The sequence below is a fragment of the Phalacrocorax carbo genome, chromosome 3 (genome assembly GCF_963921805.1).
Source record: "Phalacrocorax carbo chromosome 3, bPhaCar2.1, whole genome shotgun sequence".
NCBI lineage: Eukaryota > Metazoa > Chordata > Aves > Suliformes > Phalacrocoracidae > Phalacrocorax > Phalacrocorax carbo.
This window is the reverse complement of record NC_087515.1, coordinates 20,895,258-20,918,607: the sequence shown is the minus strand read 5'-3', so window position 1 is coordinate 20,918,607 and position 23,350 is coordinate 20,895,258. Positions and strand designations below refer to the sequence as shown.

The 23,350-nt window shown below is 36.5% G+C and overlaps 1 protein-coding gene across 1 annotated transcript in view; it reads left to right on the top strand.

Annotated features, from left to right (window-relative positions):
- The window catches only part of CAMKMT (calmodulin-lysine N-methyltransferase), a 218,679-nt gene that overhangs the window by 156,835 nt on the left and 38,494 nt on the right, over positions 1–23,350 (top strand). Inside the window, exons 4-6 of the mRNA XM_064446093.1 lie at positions 17,071–17,131; positions 20,148–20,202; positions 21,253–21,316. Coding sequence (XP_064302163.1) covers positions 17,071–17,131; positions 20,148–20,202; positions 21,253–21,316 — 180 coding nt within the window. The remainder of the gene's footprint in view (positions 1–17,070; positions 17,132–20,147; positions 20,203–21,252; positions 21,317–23,350) is intronic.

Below are 23,350 nucleotides of genomic sequence, written 5' to 3'. Positions count from 1 at the left end.
AATTAGTCTTTATTTTTAATTTAAAAATCTCAACATTATGTACAGGCTATCATAAGGTATTGTCCCTCTGTAGCATAGGATAGTTTGAAATTCCTGTAGTGTCTGTGTCAGTTCAGTAGAAAGAATAGTTTATGTTACAGTATATATTTAATAAAGAAAAAAAAAAAGATAAGACCCAAGCTGAACCTTTGGAATTGTTATTAAATAAGAACATACTTATACAGACAAGCTGCCATGGATTTCCAGAATGTAAAGAATGTTGTTAAAAAAAGGATGGCATAAAAACATTCTGTCATCAGTCGAAACTTAAGCCAGACAGCAAATCTGTAAATAGACATGGTAGGTTCATTCACGTGCTGTGACTGTGAGATGAAGTGAACATACCTGGCGCTGCAGCGGTCCAGGCGGTATAACACTTTGGAGCCACTCTTGTGGAAAGAGAAGCCAGAGAGGGCAGGTGAGCAGTGACTGCATTGGTTGTGTCAGACTGATCCTGGGCATTTGGGTACTGGCAGGCCTGTCAGAGCAAAGTCTGTCCCCAGGGAGGTGTAATGAGGCAAATTCTGCTGGATGCTTTGGAAGTTACTTTGGAGGTATAGTTGTTGAAAGAGGAGCTAGTAGGAATAATTCTGCAAACCATTGCTTCCTATAAGGACTCTGGGGTGAAAACAAATGTATGATACAGTGGTGGTTTTGTATATATATATTCAAAAACCCAGCTTCCCAGATGTACTTCTAGGTGATAAATGGAAAGCATTCAAGATAAGCATTTGAAAAACCATTATCCCAGTGGCACGTTTTCATTGTTAACCGTTTACTCAAGTCAGTGGAGCCTTGACTCTATCAAATCTGCCACCTTTGTTTTGCTTACTGTGTTATTCTGTGTTTGGAAAGCAGGGAAGTAGCATGCAGTTAGGTACAGAATTTCTGGCAGAGAATATCGGAGGAGTGTCACTGTAAGTCCACGTCTCAAACAGTTATCAGTCTTCTCATCGTAGTAAAGGCACCCATATTCAGTTCAAACTTTCTCAGTTTCTTTGTTGTGTTGTCACAAAAGCGATACAACAAAAAGAGAATACAATTAATGGAAATGTTTTATTTTTTAAATCGCTTTTGAGACATTGAAATGGGAATGACTAAATGGAAAATGACAGGACCCTCTAGACAATTGGAGAATATCACTTTTGCTTGTGTTCTGTCACTCTCATGTTTCTTGTCAAACTCTGGAATAATAATTCTTGGTGTTTAGGGTACAACACATGGTAAACTTAAGTGTATATTTATAAATATCTATTTGGTCTAGATATTTTTACAGTGACGCTAATATAAAATGTCACCGAAAACAGGGTACCTTCTGCTTTTCTGTGGGTGTTAAGACTTCAAGGTCCAATTAAGTCTGAAACCAAGAAAGAAAAAAAAAAAAGGAAGACATATGTCATACCTACTGCAACCATTTTTGCTGTGCAAATCATATTTATTTTAGGAAGAATAATAAAAGGAAAAGACAGATAATTCTATTCTTTTTTTTTCTCTACAACACTTGTGGGTAAAATATGCCAGCCTATACACTTCAAATTTAACTTTGCTGTGGATCTGTCTTCCTTTCCAAATGGATTGTAATTTTCTGAACCAACCTTTCCACTTGAGGCTAATCCTTTTGGGAAGAGGTAATTTTCCTGTTTATCTTAATTGATGTGTTCCCTAAATTTCAATCTCTACATTAACTTGACCTTAATTATGTGGCCTCATTGATAAAATGAAGGTTACCCAGGCAAGCTCCATGCATGATTAATATTTTTTCCTGTGTTTTTAATGATTAAAAATCTGAACCCTCTTCCTAGTCTTTATCTTCAATCATTTCTAAAAATGAGTGTAAAGAAAATTTATGGTGTTTGTTGGTGCTTGTTTAAGTTCTTAAAAAATGAGTATTTTATGTGAGATAGATACTTTGCTGTAAGCATGTATATTTCTATATCTGTCTTTCTGTAAGAAAAATATACTTTGATATTCTAAATGCCATAATTTAATCTTCATTGGTTTCTTCTGCTTTTTTCTTTTTTTTTTTTTTTCTCCAGTCAAACATCCAGTAATAGATGTTGAAAGTTGAACGTCTTCTAGCACTGTCTGGACTTAGCAAACCCTGGTGTGTGAAGCAGAATAAAACCATCATAGGAATAAAAAAATAGACTAATGCATAGCCAAATTTCATGCTTAGAAAGGACAGCTTGTACAACTTGAACCTAAAACTGATGTTCAGATAGCCTGGGTTAATCTTAAAATTCAAGCCACTGAGTCAAGAGCTTATGGTCAACATTTATTTGAATAAAATCAGAAGAAATACTTCTAATCTGAGCTATGGGTTACTACTGACTTTAACTTACAGCAAACAGTAAATGCCTACAATTCATGTATTAGTAATTAATTCTTACAGTCACAGAAGGTTGAACTGTCTTGCAAGTAGGAGAGAACTTCATGATCCAGGCATTTTTGTCCTGTACAATTAAGTAGTTAGAAAGAGACTACAGTACTTTGGGAAAATCTATAGCACTGCCGTTATTATCAGTAACATTCGCAGCTGGTTTGTAGTAAAATTCAAGTCACTCTAGTCTGTGAATAAATATCTTTCTGACTGCACCGGATGATAATTGCTCTGCCTGCACTTTCTTTGGCACCTACTTATCTCAGCTGAAATGATTGATAAAAATATTTTTGTACTGATGTTGAACACTTCTAAATTATATAATGATTTTTGTATTATTTCACATTTACTCCAAAGAAAGTTCATGCTAAATTGAGTTTCTCTGCTGTCAGTATCTTTATTAATCAGAATAGGAAAAGTGTGGTGTGTTTCCCACCTTTTTGCACAAGATCAATTTTTAAAGCAAGACTTCCTCTTTCTTTTATGGAGCAATACAGAGAGTTATGTACGAGGATATCAAGTAACTGACTTCAAACAGAAGACAAATTCACTAAAGTGAAAATGATTGTGATAGTTCTCTAATTTCCCCCACAGTGTATGTAAAACTGACTTTTAAAGTGTTTAGTGGATAATGGATCATGTAAGGTCAGTACTAGCCATAGCTGTTATGGCTATTATTTTCTCCTTTCATGGGAGGGTGCTCAGCAAAATGAGATTGTCACGCTCTTTTTTTTTTGAGAGGACAGCGACAGACAGTTAAAAGCCTCTTCATGTAAGGATGTTATTTCATAAAGACACCAGCACTGGATTATCCCCTTCACTTTAAACTTCTGCCAGCTTGTACAAAGAGATAAAACAAAATAGCCCCAATCCCAGGGGTGGAGAAGTGCTGGCCAGATCTGCCCATGTCTACAGCTTTCATTTTGATTAGTCACATGTGAGGAAAATTCACTTAGGCTGAGAGGTAAATTTAATACCAGTTATGCCCATGCTGTTCATATCACAACCATTTTCACATGATGCCACTTAATTCCCTAAGAAGCAGAAAGGTAAATCGGTGGCTGGCCAGCTAAGGTGTCATAATGCATTAGGACCAGGGCTCGCTGCAGGGGATAATGGTTCTGATTGCTGTTGACTCATGTCTCTACCAACTGCCTCATGTAAAATAAGTGACATTTAAAAGGCATCAAGATGTGAGAAGAGGTAAAAAAAAAGAAAAAAGTTAAAAAAAAAAAAGGAAGAAGAAAAAGCAGAGTACTAAACTTGCCACTTGAACATAAAGTCCCTTTTTCACCCTAAGTGGTAGAAAAATGATAACTCGACATGCCATAGGTGACCTGCACTGCGCTTTGAACTTCCTGTCTTGTGTTTTTAGAGAAAATCTGTAAAATTGCTTCTGGGAACTGCTCCAACATGTTATCATTTATTTCCCATTTAATTTTTTTTTTTTACTTTTTTTTTTTTTGCCCTTGGATATCAGTCTATTCATCTTTTAAAAAGCTTAAGGCTGAATCACGTTAGGCAATGGTATACAACAAGAGGCAGCCTAGTCTCTGAAGGCCCATTTAAGTCTATTTTTATAAAGAGAATCAAATTCCAGTTTACAGTAAGCATATGCTTCAGTTGACATCTGTTTCTAAGGCTTGGATGCTTTGTTTGCATAACAGGCACCAATAAATGGCCTTGTTTTAAGTCTGCTCACTCAGTTGTATTTGGGTTGTTCAGCTGGGGATTTGAGTTGCAGCTGATCCCCTACCGCTCATAGCAGATACGAAAGGGAAGAAAAAAAATCTGAGAAACCCAGGCTTATTTATTAATGCAGATTTCAACATTCTCAATGAGCCACTTTCTTTTTATTACATGACTACTAAATTCTTGTTTGCCCAAGCAGAGAAGTGTTTCAAAGTATCAAATTAAAGATAATAAAAAGTTTGTTTGATTTTATAATGTTTTATTTAATAGTGTTTGCATCTTTCTCAACTGACAAAGCCTGGTATTATGAAGAACATGTAATGCTGGGAATTACATGGATGATAGGTGTAAGAAATGTTGTTTTAGCAACAAATGATTACATAGTATAGTAATTTTTAAAAATATTGTGTTTTCTTCTAGTGTCCTGCTCTACTGATGACACAGTCTAAAATATTTTGTAAATAAAATGTAATTCTATCTGCTTTCATGGGAAAACAAATTCCAGACTTCTCAAGGAAAAAATACAAAAGTATATATGTTGCTTCTCTAGCTTGCAGAATGTAAGCCTTTCTCCTGTGAGGTGTTGCATTCTGTTGCAATTATGTGATATGTTTCTGATAACTATAATGTAATTTAAATACATTTTGACAAAACCTAGGAAATACCTGTAAAGAGGACAAAAATGTATTGGTAGTATCACAACTGTATAATTACTTTGCTTAATAACTACTGTAGTTTTTTAAAGCAATAATATCAGCACTGATTCCTTTTTAATATTTTAAACTCCACACCCCACACTCCCCCATTTTAAATTATTGTAAAGTGCTCCTTAGTAGTGTACAGAATATATAACATATTTCAAGTGGATTTACTTATCAACTTTTTCCAGTGGTACCAACAGCAGTAGTATGAAATATATCTACTCCATTTACTCTTATCCATTGCACCTACTTTCTTTTTCCCTTTAATTTTTATATATGGTAAAAATTTCATTGAAGAGAGATTTTAGATGACAGGACTGTAATTTTAAACCCAATAGAAGAGGTGTAAGCAATTTGAGCTTAGCTGAAGCATAATCTTAGGTTGTCAAGAAGAAACCCATTCTCCCTATGCTAATCAATCAGTATATCAACCGACCAATCATCTCCTCAGCTTAGCATATATCCTAAGGTTTGATATATCTATTAACTGCCCATCATGCAGCTGGTCTCCAGTTGATGAGATTCCCCCTATCTTGGCATTTGGAGGCAGACAACTGAGCTATCACAGCCTCAGATAAATACTACAGTGGAGATTTCAATCCTGCTCCTGATAGCAAAGACAATCCAGGAATATAGAACATATTTTCAGAAAAGAACACATGGAGAATTACATTTTCAACAGTGTGTTATATGTGAAAATTGCATATATTTCATGACCCCTATTCCTCCCCCCCCCCCCGCCTTCCCCAGAAGTAACAGGAAATTACTTTTTTATTGTGACTCAAACTCTTAACAGGAAAAGAGAACAAGAAAGTGCTAAACTTTGTTATTAACTGCTAATTACTATAATGGTGACATACAACTATTTTTTTTAAAAAGTGTTTTTCCTCATTATTACAGTGTTATTACTTTATTGATGGAGAGCTATATGAAAATAGTGTCACAACACATTTAATCCTTAAGGAAAAAGTTTGAATTTCAGAAGATTATACACCTACCTGCCTCTCCATTTTTAAAGTCTGAGCTCAAAACTCATTAAGAAAAAACGTAATCTAGATATTGAAGAGTCTACCTGCTAATATGGGAGTTTGGCGTGCAGATTTAACACAGTGTTTCAAGGTCGGTCTGTGCAAGAAATGCTGTAAAGCTGATAACTTACCATGTTGGCTTTGCTGTTAATAAAAATCTGCCTCAAAGAATACAGTGGCCTAGGTTAGATATTGTAAAACCTTCCTACTCCCTAGGGAGAACCCTAGGGTCACCCAAGGGTCTGTGGTCACCAGGGAATGGAGCACACAAGCAAAAAGTTGCCCATGCAAATTGTAGTGTCAAAAGATGGGGCCTAATTTCTGTGCTAGTGTATGACTGAGCAATTCCTGAAGTCAGACCATGTGCGCTTACTTTAATTAAGAGTTTTATCAACTTTCTTTCAAGGCCTACCAATGATAAACCTGAACATGTTGTTTGTTTGTTGCAAGGTTAGCTCATAGGCTTTTTCATGCTTTCATCTAATTAAGTTGGGTATAATGATTTGCTTTGGTTTTGTTCCTTTGTTTTTGAGACTCAGTCCACTGGATGTTCTGAAATACATTCTTTCAACACTGAAAAACGGCGTAAGTCCCTAAGCTATGTATCTTAGTCAAAGTATATTATTCTTGACCTAAGAGCACTTCTATGTAAGAGTGTAAGTGCTTATACAGCTCTACAATGTTTTTCAGCAGAATTCTTGTAGCACCTGTGTTGCTCTTTTCCAGAATTTATGCCTTGTGAAATAAGAATGTGGTCAGTTAGGTCATAGTTTATTACAGTAACATGGGAAATGTGAAAGTAATCATGGAAAACTGGTTGTTAATATTTCATACCACTTTGGAGACAAAATTCTACTCTTATCACTTTTGTATCCTCCCTTAACATAACCCACTGAAACATTGATTTCCTGGGAAGGATGCCCTTGGATTTGACTCTACAAAATGATCCAAAGCAGTATTACTAGCATATACTAATATAATAAAAGCTACTCAGTTTCTCAGAAAGACCATACATATCTCAAATTCAAGGCTAGTTTGTTAGCTGGGATACGCTGGCATAATTCCACATAATACCAGCTGAAGATCTGGCCCATTGTATTTAGTGCTCGTGAAAAGTGCCAGATCAACAGCTATGGTTCTTGAAAACCGTTCAGGCAAAAACCAGCCATGAGCAATAGTAGTATAAGTTCTCTTGTGTTTGCTTATAAACGTATGTCAGTCCTGACCTGGAAGGATCTGAAGGATCTTTGTGTTTATTTAATCCTTGGCCTTTCAGAAAAAACCCTGTAAATATTTTCCCTCACTACAAATGATAACATTTGCCTTAAGTCTTACAATCTAAATTCATAGGGAATGGTGATCCATATGGAGTCATTCATCCTCGTGCAGCATTGTCACTTAAAGAACTCGTTACAAATCTAATCCCATGTGAGAGATGAAAACAAGGTTTAGTAAGGTAGGGGGATTTTGGGCACCTGCTGCAGGGTGGGTGCCAGTAGTGTAGACTTTTAAAAATTGCTCACTTGGCAACGGTTGAAGATACCCCCAGAGAAAGAATCAAGGCTCATTGAATATGGTGATCTAATGATTTCATTTAAGAATGTGCAGGATGCATGGTCACCTTTTGCCAGTATATGAAGTTCCCAGTACTGAGATATACTGTTTTGTTAGAGAGAGAGATGGTCCAAAGTCTTCAAATTGAACTGTGCAGTTCAACACAATCTTGTTGCAGTGCAACTCAACAAAAAAGTGATAGTATTTCCGCTTGCACACAGTTAATATCTCCAGGCAGCACAGAGTGGATGCTTTTCTAATAGTTTGGTAAACTACGTAGGATGGCAGAGTTTGATAAAGGAGAAAAATGCTGAATCAGAAGCTACTAGGACCGAAAAAGTATTGTCTTTGTTTACTTAATTTGATGGGAAAAAAATAAAAAACAAACATGAAAAATCCAAGCTCTAGACACCACTTCCGAATGCAATCAAAATCCCCCAAATAAATTCCACTTTCTTTATCCTGAGCACTACATAAGGCTGCATACATCACTGACCCAGACTGCCATGTTCTGTATCAGATATTTGAGGAAAATAAGCAGTATTAGTAACCAGGGTTAATCTACAGGTTTGTTACCTTCTCTACCCATGACATATCTGTAAAAAGCAAAACAAAAAAAAAAAAGAAAAAAAAAGAAAAAAAAGAAAGAAAAAAAACCACACACACACCCCTCCAAACCAACAAGTTTCCTCACTTCATCTATGGACAAAAGTGAAATTAGGATATTGGAATTGACTAGATAGAGATGCAAGGCTACAGCTGACATATGGTTGATTATACCTGTAAGCTATTGTGAATACTGAAAAAAGCAGTTATTTCATTGGACTATCCAACTATTTTCCTGGATGTGATTCTTTAAAATCTTCCTTTCTGTATAGCTTTTTGTTTGTGAAGCAAATAAATATGCATGCACTCAAAATTCATTGCTACGTATTTAAACGGTCCAGTTCAAATATTGAATATTCTTTTTCTACACTTCCCAGAATGAGTGCTCATTTAAGTCAGATATTATGAAAACCGGATGACTAATCCTAAATTCAGGTGTACTACCACTCAGGCTAGGCAGATTGTAGTTGATCATGCTAAGATGCTCCCTTATCCATTATTGGATCTGAAAAAGAGGAGGATTAAGAATTATCTGACTTCTCAGTTAATGTGCAAATCATCTAAAAGCTCAGCTTAGAAAGGTCTTAGAAAGCCGAACAGCACTAAAATAATAATAATGTCTTAAGAATTCTTAATAATACAAATATGCCATATCACATTTTTAGAGTGAAAATAGAGTTTTATGTTTTATATCTCAGGTGGTCTTTTACCTCTCACTTCCTGTTTTTGTAATTATATATGAAAGTCCTGTAACTCTATTTTTCATTAAAAAATTTTATTGCAATTAGAAGTTGTCACTTGGGACAAACTCACACTGGTGAAACTTAGTAAAGAATTATATTACTTTCAGGCAATAGTAGAAAATAATTTGATAAGTATCTTTGGAAATGAGCATTAATATTAATCTATTAATCAAAGCATGAGGGAGGGAAGGAAAAGTGTATCTCAGGAAATATAGTTGTTCAATGTATCTATGATCTTTGCAGGGGTGTTTTTCTGTGATACTTATTTCTGGTATCTTTCTCTGCTCTGAAAAAAAACCTTCACTGAAAAGACTGAAACACTATTTTTCTATATTTTCAAGGGACAGGACAGCCTGTGAACCAGAAGGCATCTCTTAATGTTCCATCTTTGCATTTTTAGCCTAGTTCTGCTGTTTGCTATAGCAATATTTGTTTTATCATTTCTATCATTCAATATGTATACTTGCCTTTCAAAATCTGTGAAAAGTATTTAAAAAGAAAAGAGAAAATGCTAGTATTTCAAAACCCTATTATAATGCATTTTCAAATATGTCAGACACATCTTTGTTAAAATTAAACCAAGGATTGGTTTTGAGCGAATAGCCCTATATCCTTACAGATGCTGTGGATGGATGCATCTAAGCTGCTTATTATATTGATGGGTTTTGCTGCTCTGCAGCAAATGAAAACAGGCAGCTGCTTCCTCCATCAAAGCAAAAAGCAGCCTGAGTTTTTATTAAACGAGTGTTCATTTCTTCTATTGCCAAAATTCTTACACAAAACAAAAGAGCAGTTTTAGCACATTATTGCTTAACTAGACATGAACAACTGACAGCAAGTGATAAGCCTGTCTGCTTTTCACAACTGGTAATCATTTTTGGAATAGATGTTTTAATATAGTTGAATATAAAATTTTGTAATTTACATCTACAATGGTACATAAATTTATAGATCCAGTTTTTTGCAGGAGAATGAAGTCTATAATCACAAAAGGTTTGTTCCAGTGTTGTTTAATTTTTAATAACTATTTGAAAACTAGGTAAAAAAAAAAAAGAAAACCAAAAACAACCCCCCAACACAATCAAATTCATTTGTTTGAAAAAAGGATGTTAAAGACAATCATAGAAGTAGATTTGTACAGTTTGACGATTTTTCTTATGGAAGAGATATGCGTACATTTACAGCTTTGACTTGTTACTGTATTTCCACATCAGTTCCAACAAGGCTCTTAAGTTTGCACTCTAAAAGAAATCTGCAGATTGCAGACCATCGTGTTTCCCTCCTAGTCATGAATAGTAATGAGAATGAAAGTGAGAGATACAGTGCTGAGGCCATTTTGCCTAGGCTGAAGATCTCAGCCGGTGCTTATACATATTTTTCAATGATCTGAATATCATGAATTCTGCTCTAGATTGAAAGAGAGACAAGACTTTCTATAAAATGCATAGGGAAAAATGGTGAGATATGTTTCTCTTTATATGTTCTATTTTTTCTCATGTTCTTGTACCTTTTCAAACTTACTGTAGCATTCCAGCTGTGGAAAAGTAAGCTAGCCATTCTCCCTGCGTGAAATTACTTCTCTTCACTGGACTTAAAAGGTGTTTTTCCACGTGCAGAAGTCAGGTGCAGTAAGGCATGGGTGTAAGGTGCTAATATAAAGACTATTAAATACTTTTTTCACACTGTGTGCATTTATCACTGAAGTTGCTTGCTTGCAAATACAGTTGGGGTAAATTCCAGAGTGCAGAGCCTCAGATTAAACCATTGGACTTTCAAAAGAGGTTAGCTCTTATTTTGACACCTGAGGTGGTCAAATGTCTAGAAGAGCACGGTACTCTGTAACTGTTCTCACTTTGAACATTTCCTCTCAAATTAAATTTTGTAGGAAAATAGTTTTACAATTCCGGGCAGACCATCTGCAACCAACTTGGTGACAATGACCCCTCTTTTATCTACTCCTGCTGTAGGTGGGTGTAAACTTAAACTTAAGGGTGAAAGATTGAAAACAGGGGGCTTGTGTACTGCCAACAGGATGAAATAACAGGAGTTTTTTCAGTGGTTTTTTCCTCACTTGGGAATTCCCTCTATTTCTTCTTTTTATTAAGGTGACCTGAATTGTCTTTAGATTATTATGAAAGCCATTTTCTATGGAAGATTTCCACTCTTCTATACATGCATTTTATGGCAGCTAAACATTTTAATATTTGTGGTTATAGTGCCTTATTATATGTGTTTATGTTTTTTAGATTCAATGCACCTTAGGCGGGATCTCAGGTAACCTGGATCACTGATTATCCTTTCATCTGTGTCACATTTTTCATGCTGTGTGAACAAGCGAATGAAAATAAAATCTTTACTTCCTGACTATACTAAGCAACATCTTTTATGATAAAATTATATTGAAAAGGGGCTGGAGGTATGGAGTTGGAAGAAAGTTGAGAGCTAGAAGTATTTTTGAGAGCCATCCATGCAAACTAGCTGCAGCAGTACAATTAATTATGAGTAGTCTTTGCTCCAGCCATTACTCAAATTAGAACAACCATGTTATGTTACTAGCAAGGTGTACTTGGCAGATATACACTGTACATCCACTTTGTACTGGTCTTCATTGTGCTATTCATAATTTTGTATTTTTTCTTTGACTTGGAAGTGAATTTTAGTGCTCCACTGACAGAAGGGCACATAATATTGGGTAGAGCCTCATTTTGAAATTTACTCCAAATTACAGGGCTGTTGAACCTTGATTTTGACCTACTGTCTTCTCCAGAAAACTCCAGCAGTTGTACCATGCTTCTTGCTGTGAACAGTGGTGGTGGTGATCCATGCAAAAACTAACCAGGATAGAATAATCAAACTTACCTTCCCTTATGACTTGAATAGAATGCATAGTCAGAAGAAAATATGGTTTGATACTGTAAAATCATGATTGCAATGACGCTACAGTAAAAGTGGAAGGACTTTATGTTAAATTCCTAGAATTCCCATGTTAAATTCCTAGACTAGCCTGTTCCAGTAGATACCTTAGTTTTGGGGATTTTTCATGCACTCTACAGTCTTTTAGCAGAGGAGATAGGGAATAGTTGCCTGTCCAGATAGGTACGTAATTGAACATCTCTGCAATCTATTGTGGTGCCAAAGGTTTTTCTGCTCTACACCAACAATGGGTCTTGGTGTCAGGAAGGATGAAAAATACTTTACTTACGGTCAGAAAACAATTCGTCATTGCTCAGTGCAACTGTTGGCACTTCCTTTGAGACATTATTCATCTCTTTGCCCATAATGCTTTTTTGTCTCTCGCTTTGATGAGTATTAAAGCAAATAAGGTGATTTCATGTAGTCAAGAATCAGGACATAGTAGGCAAAAAAGATCTTTTTGAGTATATTCATCTGAGGAAAATGACTGACTTTTCAAATTTAAATTGTCTTTGCTTTTGAGGGTTAAGATAAGATTTGTGCAAAATTTATTTGAAACTTCAAATGAATAGAAAGACATCTCATAGTTCAATAGTGCAAATGAAAGACAAAATTTGAATTTTGAGATCAGACATCTGTACATGTGGCCATGTGAAACGGTAGGGAAAAGTGACAAAACTTTCCATTTGGCTTAGCTTGGAAAGGAGCTTCTTAATCTCCTGGCATGAGCAAAGCAGTTGTAGGACAGCTTTATACCTCCTACTCAGAGCTTCAAGGGACAGTTCACCTGTCACCTCCACTTGCCCCTTTGTTTCCTGTGTGTAGCGTTGGCAGACAGAAGAGCAGAGCAGAGCAGAGCATGCACTATCCCAGTTAAAGTAATCAGTAGCTACTGCAACTTGTTTGTACCTATGGAGCAGTGCAGAAGCATAATGGTTCCAATAATGAAATGTCTTCTTTAAAAAGATACATCTCAAAATTCTCAGCACTCTATCCTGAGAATTTTCTAATAGCATGCTGTTCTTTAAGAACTTCACATCAGATCTCAGTATTTGTTATCCAAATGTGTGACAGCGTTCTTTAAAATACATGGTACAAAGCCACAGAGGAGAAACAATAATTTTTAGGTGTTTGTTTGTTTGTTTTTTTAAATACTAGATAATTTCTTTCTAGTAGAAGATTTTCTGTAATATAATACAGGATTCAGCATTTTTAGATTTGGCACAGAAGAAACACAAGTTTCATGTTCCTTTGGACTAGTGGTGCTCCACCTGATGGTTAAACCAAAACATCCTCAGAAGGCTGTCTACGCATGATTTAGTCCATATGGTTGAAGGTTGCTTTAAAGAACTATTGTGCCATGGCTAGTGCAGAAGGACCTGACACTTTCCATTAGCAAGCACTATGAGAGTAATAAATGCAACTTAATTTATGTGTTCTTAGCATTCTTGCAATTTTTCTTAGTGCTGTTCCTCTCTAGGAAAAGTTTGGGTGTCATTTTCTGGTTCCATCGTACCTCAGAGTGTTAGGATGACTCAGGGTTTTTTCTTGGCTTTCCCATAATTTCATTCTGTGTGTTTAAGTAACTTAATCTGTCTCTGTCTCCTAGTTTGGTTCCTAATGTGCAAAACTGGGACAATAGAAATTCATGATGTCATCAAATTCTTGTGAGGTAGACTCCATTACTGTGGTGAGATTTTATGATATGGTGATAAGTGCTGTAGAAATGTGTGCATTTTGTATGTCTCTGCATATATAACATTTCTCCATCCATCATCATACTATTTAGTGTAATGTTTTTCTACCCCTACTACTGTAGTAAGTATCATGAAGCTCTCTGGAAGTAGACATCACCGCTGTTAGGGCATATTTGTGGTGGATCTCCTACTCTATCCTAATGGTGAAAGGAGACCTGCCAAGAGTTGAAATGCGGGCCGATGTTGCTCTGTGGGCACTGTCTCTCTCCCATGTCTTCAGACGTGCCAAATCACAATCCTTCTTCAGGCTCTCCATTAAACCACCAGCACAAATTTATTTTTTTATTTGCTTCAGTAGAGATTCCGATGTTTTCTGGCACCTATTTTGTGTTCTCACATTGCAGTTATAAAGATGATAAAGAGTTTTAAATCCTGCAGTAAATGTCACAGATTATTTATTTTTGCAAAATGAAATTCTTGTTTCTCTCTATTTCCCTGTACAGAGAGATTTTTAGCCCCTCTGTCTAGGACTTGTATTATATTTATAGCCTTTTAAATACAAGCACCATTTAGGGGCCTTTTGATATTCTTTTGCCTATACGTCTGTAAATAATCGACTGTCGTGTGTAATTGAACATGCAAATAGGTACCCATCCAATGTTATGTATTTATAATCAAATTCATGATACAAAATGCAATAATTTTATCTTAAATATGAAAGAATTATTTTAAGTGTGGTCGAAGGAAACTTAATCCATATCCATATGTATGTGTTTGCAGGAAATAAATTATGCTTTTCACAACCTAGTGGTAGCTGTTAATGCATAGGAATTGCTGCATTTCTGCATTACAGCTGTATGTTTTCTAACAGAAGCAGAACTATCTTATACTTGCAACTTCAAAATGTAGGTCATTGTGTTGGTGAATGTAGGTCAGAGTGAAGAAGACAGAATGCAAACTCCTCCACATGGATCTTTAAGCTTATCCCTGTTTTGAAGGTAAAGAGGCTTACCTACCTGTCCAAGCACGAGAAGCTTTTCCTTTTACTAAAATTAACACAGGTATTCTGGCTTCTTGGCTTAGCTGGGAGCACTGTGTGTTTCCACACTTGCGACCTGTGAAAGACCTCCTGACTCCTGCTTCTTTAGCTGCCAGCCACTTATATCATTGCTGAGGTGATACTTCCTTCCCTGTGGGGGAAGGGAGCGGGGAGCAGTCTCGTGTGCATCGCTAGCATCTGCCTAAAGAAGAGCATTGTCTTGTCAAAGGTGCTTTACCTTTCTCTCAGCACAGAGCTATCTGATACACCTGCAGTTTCAGCCGGTATCAACATTGTAATGGTAGCAGGGGAAAGAACGGTGACCCCTCATTAAAAATTTAGTGACATCATTCAAAGTGCCCTTTCAATAATAACCATAGAAAAGTGAGAGACATTTGACTGAGGGTACTGAAAACTCAGATGTTGAAGGATTTTGCTACAATTGATAAGTGTTTTTAAAACTTGCTCAGGCTAAAAGTTTGCCATAAAAGGGTTTAGGTTTTTTGTGTTTGTGGGTGTGGGGTTTTTTTGTAATGTGAGATGTAAGTGTTATAAATGGTATTAAATTAGCTGTGTCTTCACTAAATATTAAAAAAGCACTTTTATTGCTTGAGTATACACCAGTCACTGCAAACTGAAACATTCATTATATTATACAGTAAAACATTTAAACAATTATTATATTTATTGCAAAATCTGTCATTTTATCATATTTCAATGCTCAAAAGCATTGAAATGCTCAAAAGGGAGATGGAAAATTCTGTACAATTTTTAGTGTGTGTTTCACTGAAGAATGGGTAGTCATGTGTGAACGTTTCATTTTAACCCTTAGCAAGTCTAAGCAAAATATCACATTTGCAAGCACCTAATTGGCCTAAACTGTCATAAACAGGACAAATACCATTATCGCTTTAGTGTTTTTGTCATACAAATGAATCATCACTCTGTTTTTTTTTACCTTTAAGATCTTTGTCATCCAAAAGTTGTATGCAGAGTTTTGGCCAAATCCTGTCTAGGCTTTTGCTTGACCTGCATGCAGATTACACATTGATAAATTTTCATTATTTATCACTATGAGTAAGGGTAGTTCAGAATACTTACTGGATGGAAAGGAAGAATTATATATTTGATAGTTACAATCAGACTCTAAGTGATTTAAAAGGAAGACAGTTTTTCTCCCAAACTTCTGCTTCAATTAAATATGTTGTAATGTTTTTAAAGTCTCAGGAATAAAAATTTTTTTTAAAATGGTCTAGAGTACGCACATACATAGTACGCTGCATGGAATCCAGTTTACCTGTCTAGACATATTTAAAGGGTGCTCCCACATGTCTGTTGTTAAGTTTACTGAAACCGTTAAAGTGCCTAGTTCGTAATATTAAGTTTCTGTCATGTTAATTAATAATGCTGTCTATGGGGGGGGGGGGAGGCTAACCCTGGTTTTTACCCATCGATAGACAGACAGCATGTTTTTTCATTGCTAAGCAACAACAGATGGAAAACACACACAGCTGTAATTTGGTCGCATATGCCTTTGATTCATCCTCCCTGAACTTTGGGAACGTAACTCAAGTGCCAGTGATGCAGACTGGTACCTGCATGACAGCATGCAAGCCACGCAGAATCTGTGCTGCCCTCTCCGCGGGCCATGGCACTTCAGTTAGATGTTCGAGTGAGGTGGGAAACTGGTCTGACTAAACGGCAAGTTTCGTGAGTGAATGGTGTGGGAGGGGTAAATTTGCATGGATGCCTTGACAATTACCGGTGTAAGTTGTATGGTGGAAGCTTATAAAGTCATGAATAGTACAAATTAGGTGAAAAAAAGTGTGATTGCTCATGTCTATTCCCATATAAGGATCAGAGGGCCTCAAATGAAAATGACAGGGAGGCAAGTGCGAAAAAAGAGAGAGGAGATGTTTATTTATACCACATGGTAAAACTGTGGCACTTCCTGCAACGGGACATTGCAGCTATGGAAAGTTCACTGCAGTCCGTAGAACAACTAGAAAAATCCTTTGGTGACTATTAAACAGAACTTACTGCTTGTGTCTCCTCTCTTCCTCGGGAACTTCTTGAGCCACAACCGGGTATTGCCCTAGTCCTGTATTTGTCCTTAGCATGTGTTGCTGGTCAGTGCCCCGTACAGTCAGACTGATGCCTGACCTAACCAAACCTAAGAGAAAGGGAGCTAAATAAAAAGAAACTGGGAAGAAATGCAATGCCTGTAGAGGACAGCAAATGAAAAAGGAGGGGGCTCCTGTCCACTGTTAGAAACAGACTACAAGGCAAGGTGGGCCTCGCATCTGGCCTGGTACAAACAGTTTGACGTTCATGTGAATGCCCAAATGTTGGAAGTTTCATAGAAGTAAATTTTTTATAGCTTTTAAAGCCCTGACAATTGTATGTATATAAATAGATAGATACATGTGTATGTTTATGTGTGTGTGTATCTATAAAGTACATTTCTGATCATTAGTCAGGATGAAATCTATGAAATATTCAGTTCCAATGCTTAAATGAGAAGTCTTCTATTAAAAGTCTTATTTATTTCTTTATTCCGTGGTATTTTGGCAAATTTAGAAAATGAAAGAGTTGGTAGAGGTTTGCAAATGGTAATATGTATTATTTTAGACAAAAAAAAATTCTGCTCTAAGAAGGCATATATCTTTGTTTTATAGGTCTCTGGCCATCTGAAGAAGTGCTGGCTTACTACTGCCTAAAGCACAATGAAATATTCAGGTACAGAGTTAAACGTAAAAAAATATTTTCCAATCTGTTAGTTTTATTGTATCTGCATGGTAAAGATTGCTATGATTTAAGTCTTCAGATTTAATTTAAAATGTTCAAGGTGAAAGCATGTTGCTCTTAACAAAGAATTCTGAGCTGCCTTTGGGTACTAATATTGCACAGCAAGCTTTCTGCTATATGTCAAAGACTTTTGATTTCCACTCAAGGCGTTTTATTTCACTTTGATTTTTGGGAAACAAAAGTGAAGCTCCAATCGATCAGTACTGATTGTGAAGGTCAGGAAAAATAAAAGACATTCTTTAAACTGACATCTGTTGCAAAAGCAAGCAAAACACTACCTGATAAAATACATAATAAACACTGCATATAGCAATGGAGGAATTTGCACCTGTATTTAAATGTTATGAAACAATTTTGATACATCCTGCACTTTTATTTGTTTTGGGTTGGTTTTTTTTTTTTTTCCACATTTTCTAAACTTGTAGAAGACAGTTATCAAGGCTCCAATAGGAACACCTAAATACAAAATCTATCCTGCATCCTCTCTCTTTCCGCTTGAGTGTACAGAGCTTTGCACTTGGAAATCCTTGAAGTTTCATTGTCCAGAGGATGAATGGGGTGCAAGAAAAGCCATTATAACAATGCATTTGGAGGCATAAATTGTGTTCTGAGTGAGGGTACAAGGCTAACACCAGGTAAACTAGCTCGGAATGTACAAAATCCCTCAGCCTGTGTACATATGGTATTGGTAAAACAGGAAAGACCGAGCTGTAAGTCCCTGCCCCTTGTACCAAAACTGATAGTGTATCAGCTGTGAGCTGTTTCCTGCAGCTTGCTCAGACTATCTGAAATCAAAGACCTGGCACTAAAGCATGCCCTGGCTCATAAAGCGTCATTTCTACTCAGTCCGCCACCTGAACCAAGGCCACCCCATTAGAGGAGGCAACTAACACACCTAATCTGGTAGTTGCTGCTCCTTCCTCCGGGCTTAGCTGGACATTGCATTGTGTGACTTTTGCTGCTTTGGTGGTGTCCCTGTAGCACTTTGCCATCCAGCCCCATGCCGTGGCTTATACGATCTGCTTGTTCTCAGAGGCTCTTCACAGCAAACCTCCCTGTGCTGCTCACTAAAAGGGAATTTTCCTAGTTTGAGTATACAAGCCTGGATACTTGGAGACAGCGATCAGTCAAACTTCTGTGGAGGAAATGAGCAGTTTCACATCCTGATTTCTCAGGACTATGCCCTCTCAACAGTATGCTCAGAGTAGAGTTTCTTATTTTAATACTCATTGATAAATGTCACTAAATACTGCCTGAGAGATGGGTATGATTTTTTTTAAAATTGCTAATAAGAGAACTTTGCATAGAATTAAATTATTTATATGCATAAATATGTATGTGTATATGTGTGTATGTACATAAAAATTTGGCTCAAAATGCACTAAAACCCCACACTAGATACTTTCTGTGTTTATTTCAATAAGCATGACTCTCATAAAGGATTAAGTGCCTTGTAAATCTTATATATATAACCATATGAATATATTTTTTATATATGACATATATGGTTTAGAAAAATAAAAACTTATGTGAGGAAAAATCTATAATCATTCTATTTAAACCACAAACTTCAAATTTCCTACATCTGTTTTATATTCTCATTGGTTTTATGTACAGCTTGTTCCTTCGAACTATGTCCATCTTTTGCCTCATTTCCCTTAAATAGGACAACTAGACTTTTTTCAAATAAAATCTGTTGAGTCTAAGAAAAATAAATCTATCCCATCCAGACAGCGAGCATTAGTATACAGTTATACAGCCTAGTCCTCTGGTGTCAGTGAACAAAATATCAGCATCTGTATACTGATACTGATATGGCATCCTAGATTCTCTTCCTAAATATCTGTGTCGAGTGAGTAGGGAGGTAATACTTTCATGTAAAAGTAGATTTTCAAATGTTGGCATTTTAGGGGAGAAGAAAAGGTGCGCAAAAAAAAAAAATCTGTTTAGCTGAAATTCTGTTTTCTGCCTGTCAAAAATGTCTCAGTGGGAACATTTCTGCCAGCTGTAACTGTTGCCGCAGACTTAGCTATAAAGCAGCGTGTTCCTAAACTGAGGCACTGCCTTGCCGTAGACGCCGCTTCACGCAGTTTCGGCGCGGGGTCAGCATCCCTCCCTCCTCCCCTCCTGGGGCAGGCCATGGCTCTGGAGGACATTCTTTATGGCTCCCCCTGCAAGCTTCCATCCGGCACGCTCTCTGCGCCAAATTATATTTCACATGCACGTCTTAATAACAGCGCAGTATGGTCTTAAGTTAAAAGCAGCCTTTTAGACCATGTATTCAACCCTCTCCTCGAGCTCGGTTTAGGCTCTTGACACTAACTTCGTTTAGTTTTCCGTGGCTTAACTGTTTGCTGTTCCCATCATTGTTCATAACAGCATTGTTTGTAGGTCACTTGCAGTTTTAAGTGCTAATTGAAGGATCAGATTTCTTCATGTGTAATTGCTTTGTGGTATATGGCTTGTTTTAAAACTTCTCTCTTTTTAATCTAAAAAGGCTTTTAGGCATAACTATATGGAGAGATATATAAATAATATTAATTTCCCCATTTACTTCTCTAACTGTTTTTGCAAGAATGAATGTGGATTAACATTGTTATCCTTTCCTAACAATTATCTTTCGCTACTCTAGCTAGTTTAGTTCTAAAAGACAGAGCCATTGACAGGGGAAAAAAGGGAACCTTCTCAGATTTTTCAGCTCAGCGGTGGTAATGTTGCACTGAACGCTAATGAGGGAACCCCCACTGATTTGCCTGCTTTGTGACTTTTCTATTTCATAATTATTTTTAAAACGCAAAACGACATGAGGTAGCCTAGTCATGTCTCTACAACTTCCTGGTAGCTGAGTTCTTACTGCAGATGGCAATTTGTTCTTGTAACATATATGTCTCTCTGACCATTTTCATCTAATTTGTATGGGTTCTACCATTTCCTTTCTCTCTTTCAGGGACCTTGCTGTGTGTGAGCTAGGGGGTGGCATGACATGCTTGGCTGGGCTCATGGTAGGTCTTTTCTCAATTCCAATCCCATTCAGAGGAAGAAACAAAAGGAAAAATGTTCCAGTGCCTCCAACTGCTGGGTCAGAGAACTGTCAACAGCCTCAGCTGCGGTCAAGCTGCAGAGTCTTGAGAGACCTTCTAGATTGACTTGCTTTCGTATCATATTGATTTTATGGTTGCCTCGATGAGCAGAAACATTTTACCTCCGTGTAGTCAATATCCCTTGTTGTGATATTCCAGGCCACGTACGGTCTGTCTTTCATTGCCATAGCTGAAGCATTTTTTTTTTCAGATTATAGTCCCATTTGCTAAGATACAGGAATAGCCTGGCGAATCACAGTTGGAGCACCATGATATAGCTGCTAATGTTTTGCCTGCATTATTACACCAACAAACATGATCCAGAGCTCTCGGTAATTAGATTCTTTTGAATTAGATTGGCCATTCAGGAGAGTCGTTCACCATTCTCTGGGTTCTGAGTCATGTATTCAGGAGATATTATGTAGCAGTGCAGTGCATTAGACAAGTTTTTATGTCTCTACAAATAAAAGCATATTGTTACACTGATTGGCATTTGACAAACCTGTCGCTCTTATACAATGTGTCGAGGTTACAGCCCAATGTGCGAGCATGTCAAAGCTCACAAAAAAATTACCCTTACAAAGCCATCTGCCTGCAATGCAAAGTTATATGAAGGGCATCAGGCAGTCAGACAGAAGCAAGCTGAAAGGCAGAGTGACAGCCTTGTATGATGGCTCTACTAGATAAACAGAAGCCCGCAAATGAAAGCCTCTCAGAATACCATCATCCGCTGTCACAATGCAATTACGGAACAGAATGATAGCAAGATAGAGGCTCCCGCAAATGGAATGATAAAAGTATTGACTGATTTGATTGAATGATTAAAATAATGCAGACATAAAATGAAAAAAGATTGAAGATTGTTACAGAGAAATAGGTGAGGAAGCATGATACTGAAGGCTTGTCACTCCTGTCTTCACTTCCACACAGACAAGCATATTTGCTCATTGTTTGCTGTGCTCTTTTTTTCAGGTTGCTATTTCTGCAGATGTCAAAGAAGTTCTGTTAACTGATGGAAATGAAAAGGCCATCAAAAGTATCCTTATTCAGATAGAAAACTGGTTTGTTGTGCTCGTTCCTTTTTACTGGCTGAGTAACAATCGATATAAAGACAGACAGCATGGGGTATATTAGGAAAAAGTCCCCACATAAGTAATTAAAAAATAGATGTAGAATATCTTGAACAGAGCTACAGCTTCCCCCACAATAAATGCCACATTTTCTTCTTTAATTAAAAATGTACGTGTTGGTGTAGAGCAAGTATGGTAGTAAATATTTTTCTTATGGTTGAGTCCTGAAAGATTCCTTGTGTGTATGCTGCACATTACAGGAGGTGTAGCAGTGAATCAAATCATTAGCTCCCCTTCACATATTTGTTTTGCAGAAGAACTAGATTTTTTTTTTTTGTTTCAGATACTAGCCTCTTAAAACATACCCAGTATTTGTAAATTGTCATAGCTTTTCCAGTGTATGTTGAAATGCAGAGTTTCATTGTTGCTGCTAAGTTCTAACTGCCTACAAATTATCCATTTGGTGTGCTTAATCAATTATCAATTTATCATTATTTCTCTTGATGTAAGGTTGCAAAACTCCTCTGTCCCATGTAGAAAGTATTTTATTTTATTTCTTACATTAGAATAAATTGCTATTATGCCCTTCTAATATGAACACATAGTTCAGAAAATTGAACTGGACTTTGGCTAAGCGAGAGAATGAGTGAGCATAATTTGTGGCCACATTAAATATCAGCACAGAACAAGAACAGATATATACAGTGAATACTAATAGCCCTTAGAAATTGAGAGGAAAAAAAAGGAAGATATCTATTTGCTTTTGTTCCTTGGTAATCTTTCCATTTGCATTTTAAGGCAGACCAGTTTTTCAGGTTTTGGCCACTGCATCATCAGAATTATTTAGATTTAAGTTTTTTATGTATTTGAGAGCTAACATAATGAGTACTTAGTGAGAAAACAAGTTAAATTAATTTGTGGCTTAAAAAATGGCAGTTGCCCATGATTGTTAAAACAGGAGACGATGTAGTGCAATAATATTAGCTGCTACCTTTAAAAAGACTTTTTCAGAGTTAACCAGTATAACTGTAATTGCTTACAACACTTTAACAATTTCATGGAAAAACAGCCAATCCTAGATCATATCTTTTAAAACTTGAAGGAAGCCTTATAAAAAGTCTCCTTTTTATTGAAAATGCAAGTTCTCAGTTGTGTTCCAGGGATTCTTATTTTGTTAAATTCTAGTTCGTTATACTCATGTCTTGAGGAGGAAGTACTCATTATTCTGTGTATTTTAACCACCATCACCCCTTGCAATCTTTCTTCTATGTCATTACGAAGATAAAAAATGTGGGAGAAAAAAAGTGTTTCGAAACTAGCCTAACAAAACAAACTGGGGTTTTATAGAAGCATAGGTATTTAACAAAGGGCCATTTTACCCACAGAAAGCTTCAGGTGAGCTCAGTAATCATCAAGTCAGCAAATATCTTGCATAGCAGATTCCATAAACATACCTGAACTTTTTTGAAATGTAGAAGTCTCCTATAGCAAGGAAAATTGGTGAGTGCTAAAAGTATTCACTCAGTCTTTGGAATTAAACAAATTAAAGTGCTTTTTTTTCCCCTGAAAAAAGATACTGTTAATGTCATCTAATTAGCACACCTTAGTTTTTCACAATATGTCTTAGAAATATTCTTTATTTCCCAAAGTATTACAAGAAGCCTTCATCTGTATTCACTCAGTGAATCACTTTCAGAGAAGTGATTGGTGGAAAGCTCTAACAGGAATTTATTTTTCTTTTTTAACATTTGGTGCTCTGAAGGCTCAGCATTCAAAGTGCTTTTATTGTGTTGGATTTTACAATGGGCTTAATATTAGCAGGGTGCCAAAGTGCAGCAGACTAAGAACTTTACAGTGTAGGTGGAATGTATTCTTAAAAGTGCACATAATAAAATTTATGTGGCATTTTATGTGTTTTATGGACTTCAGTAGTAATTTTATGACCTGTCTTATGGTGATTTTCTTTTGCATTCTTTTCTATAGTGACTAGCTATAACAGA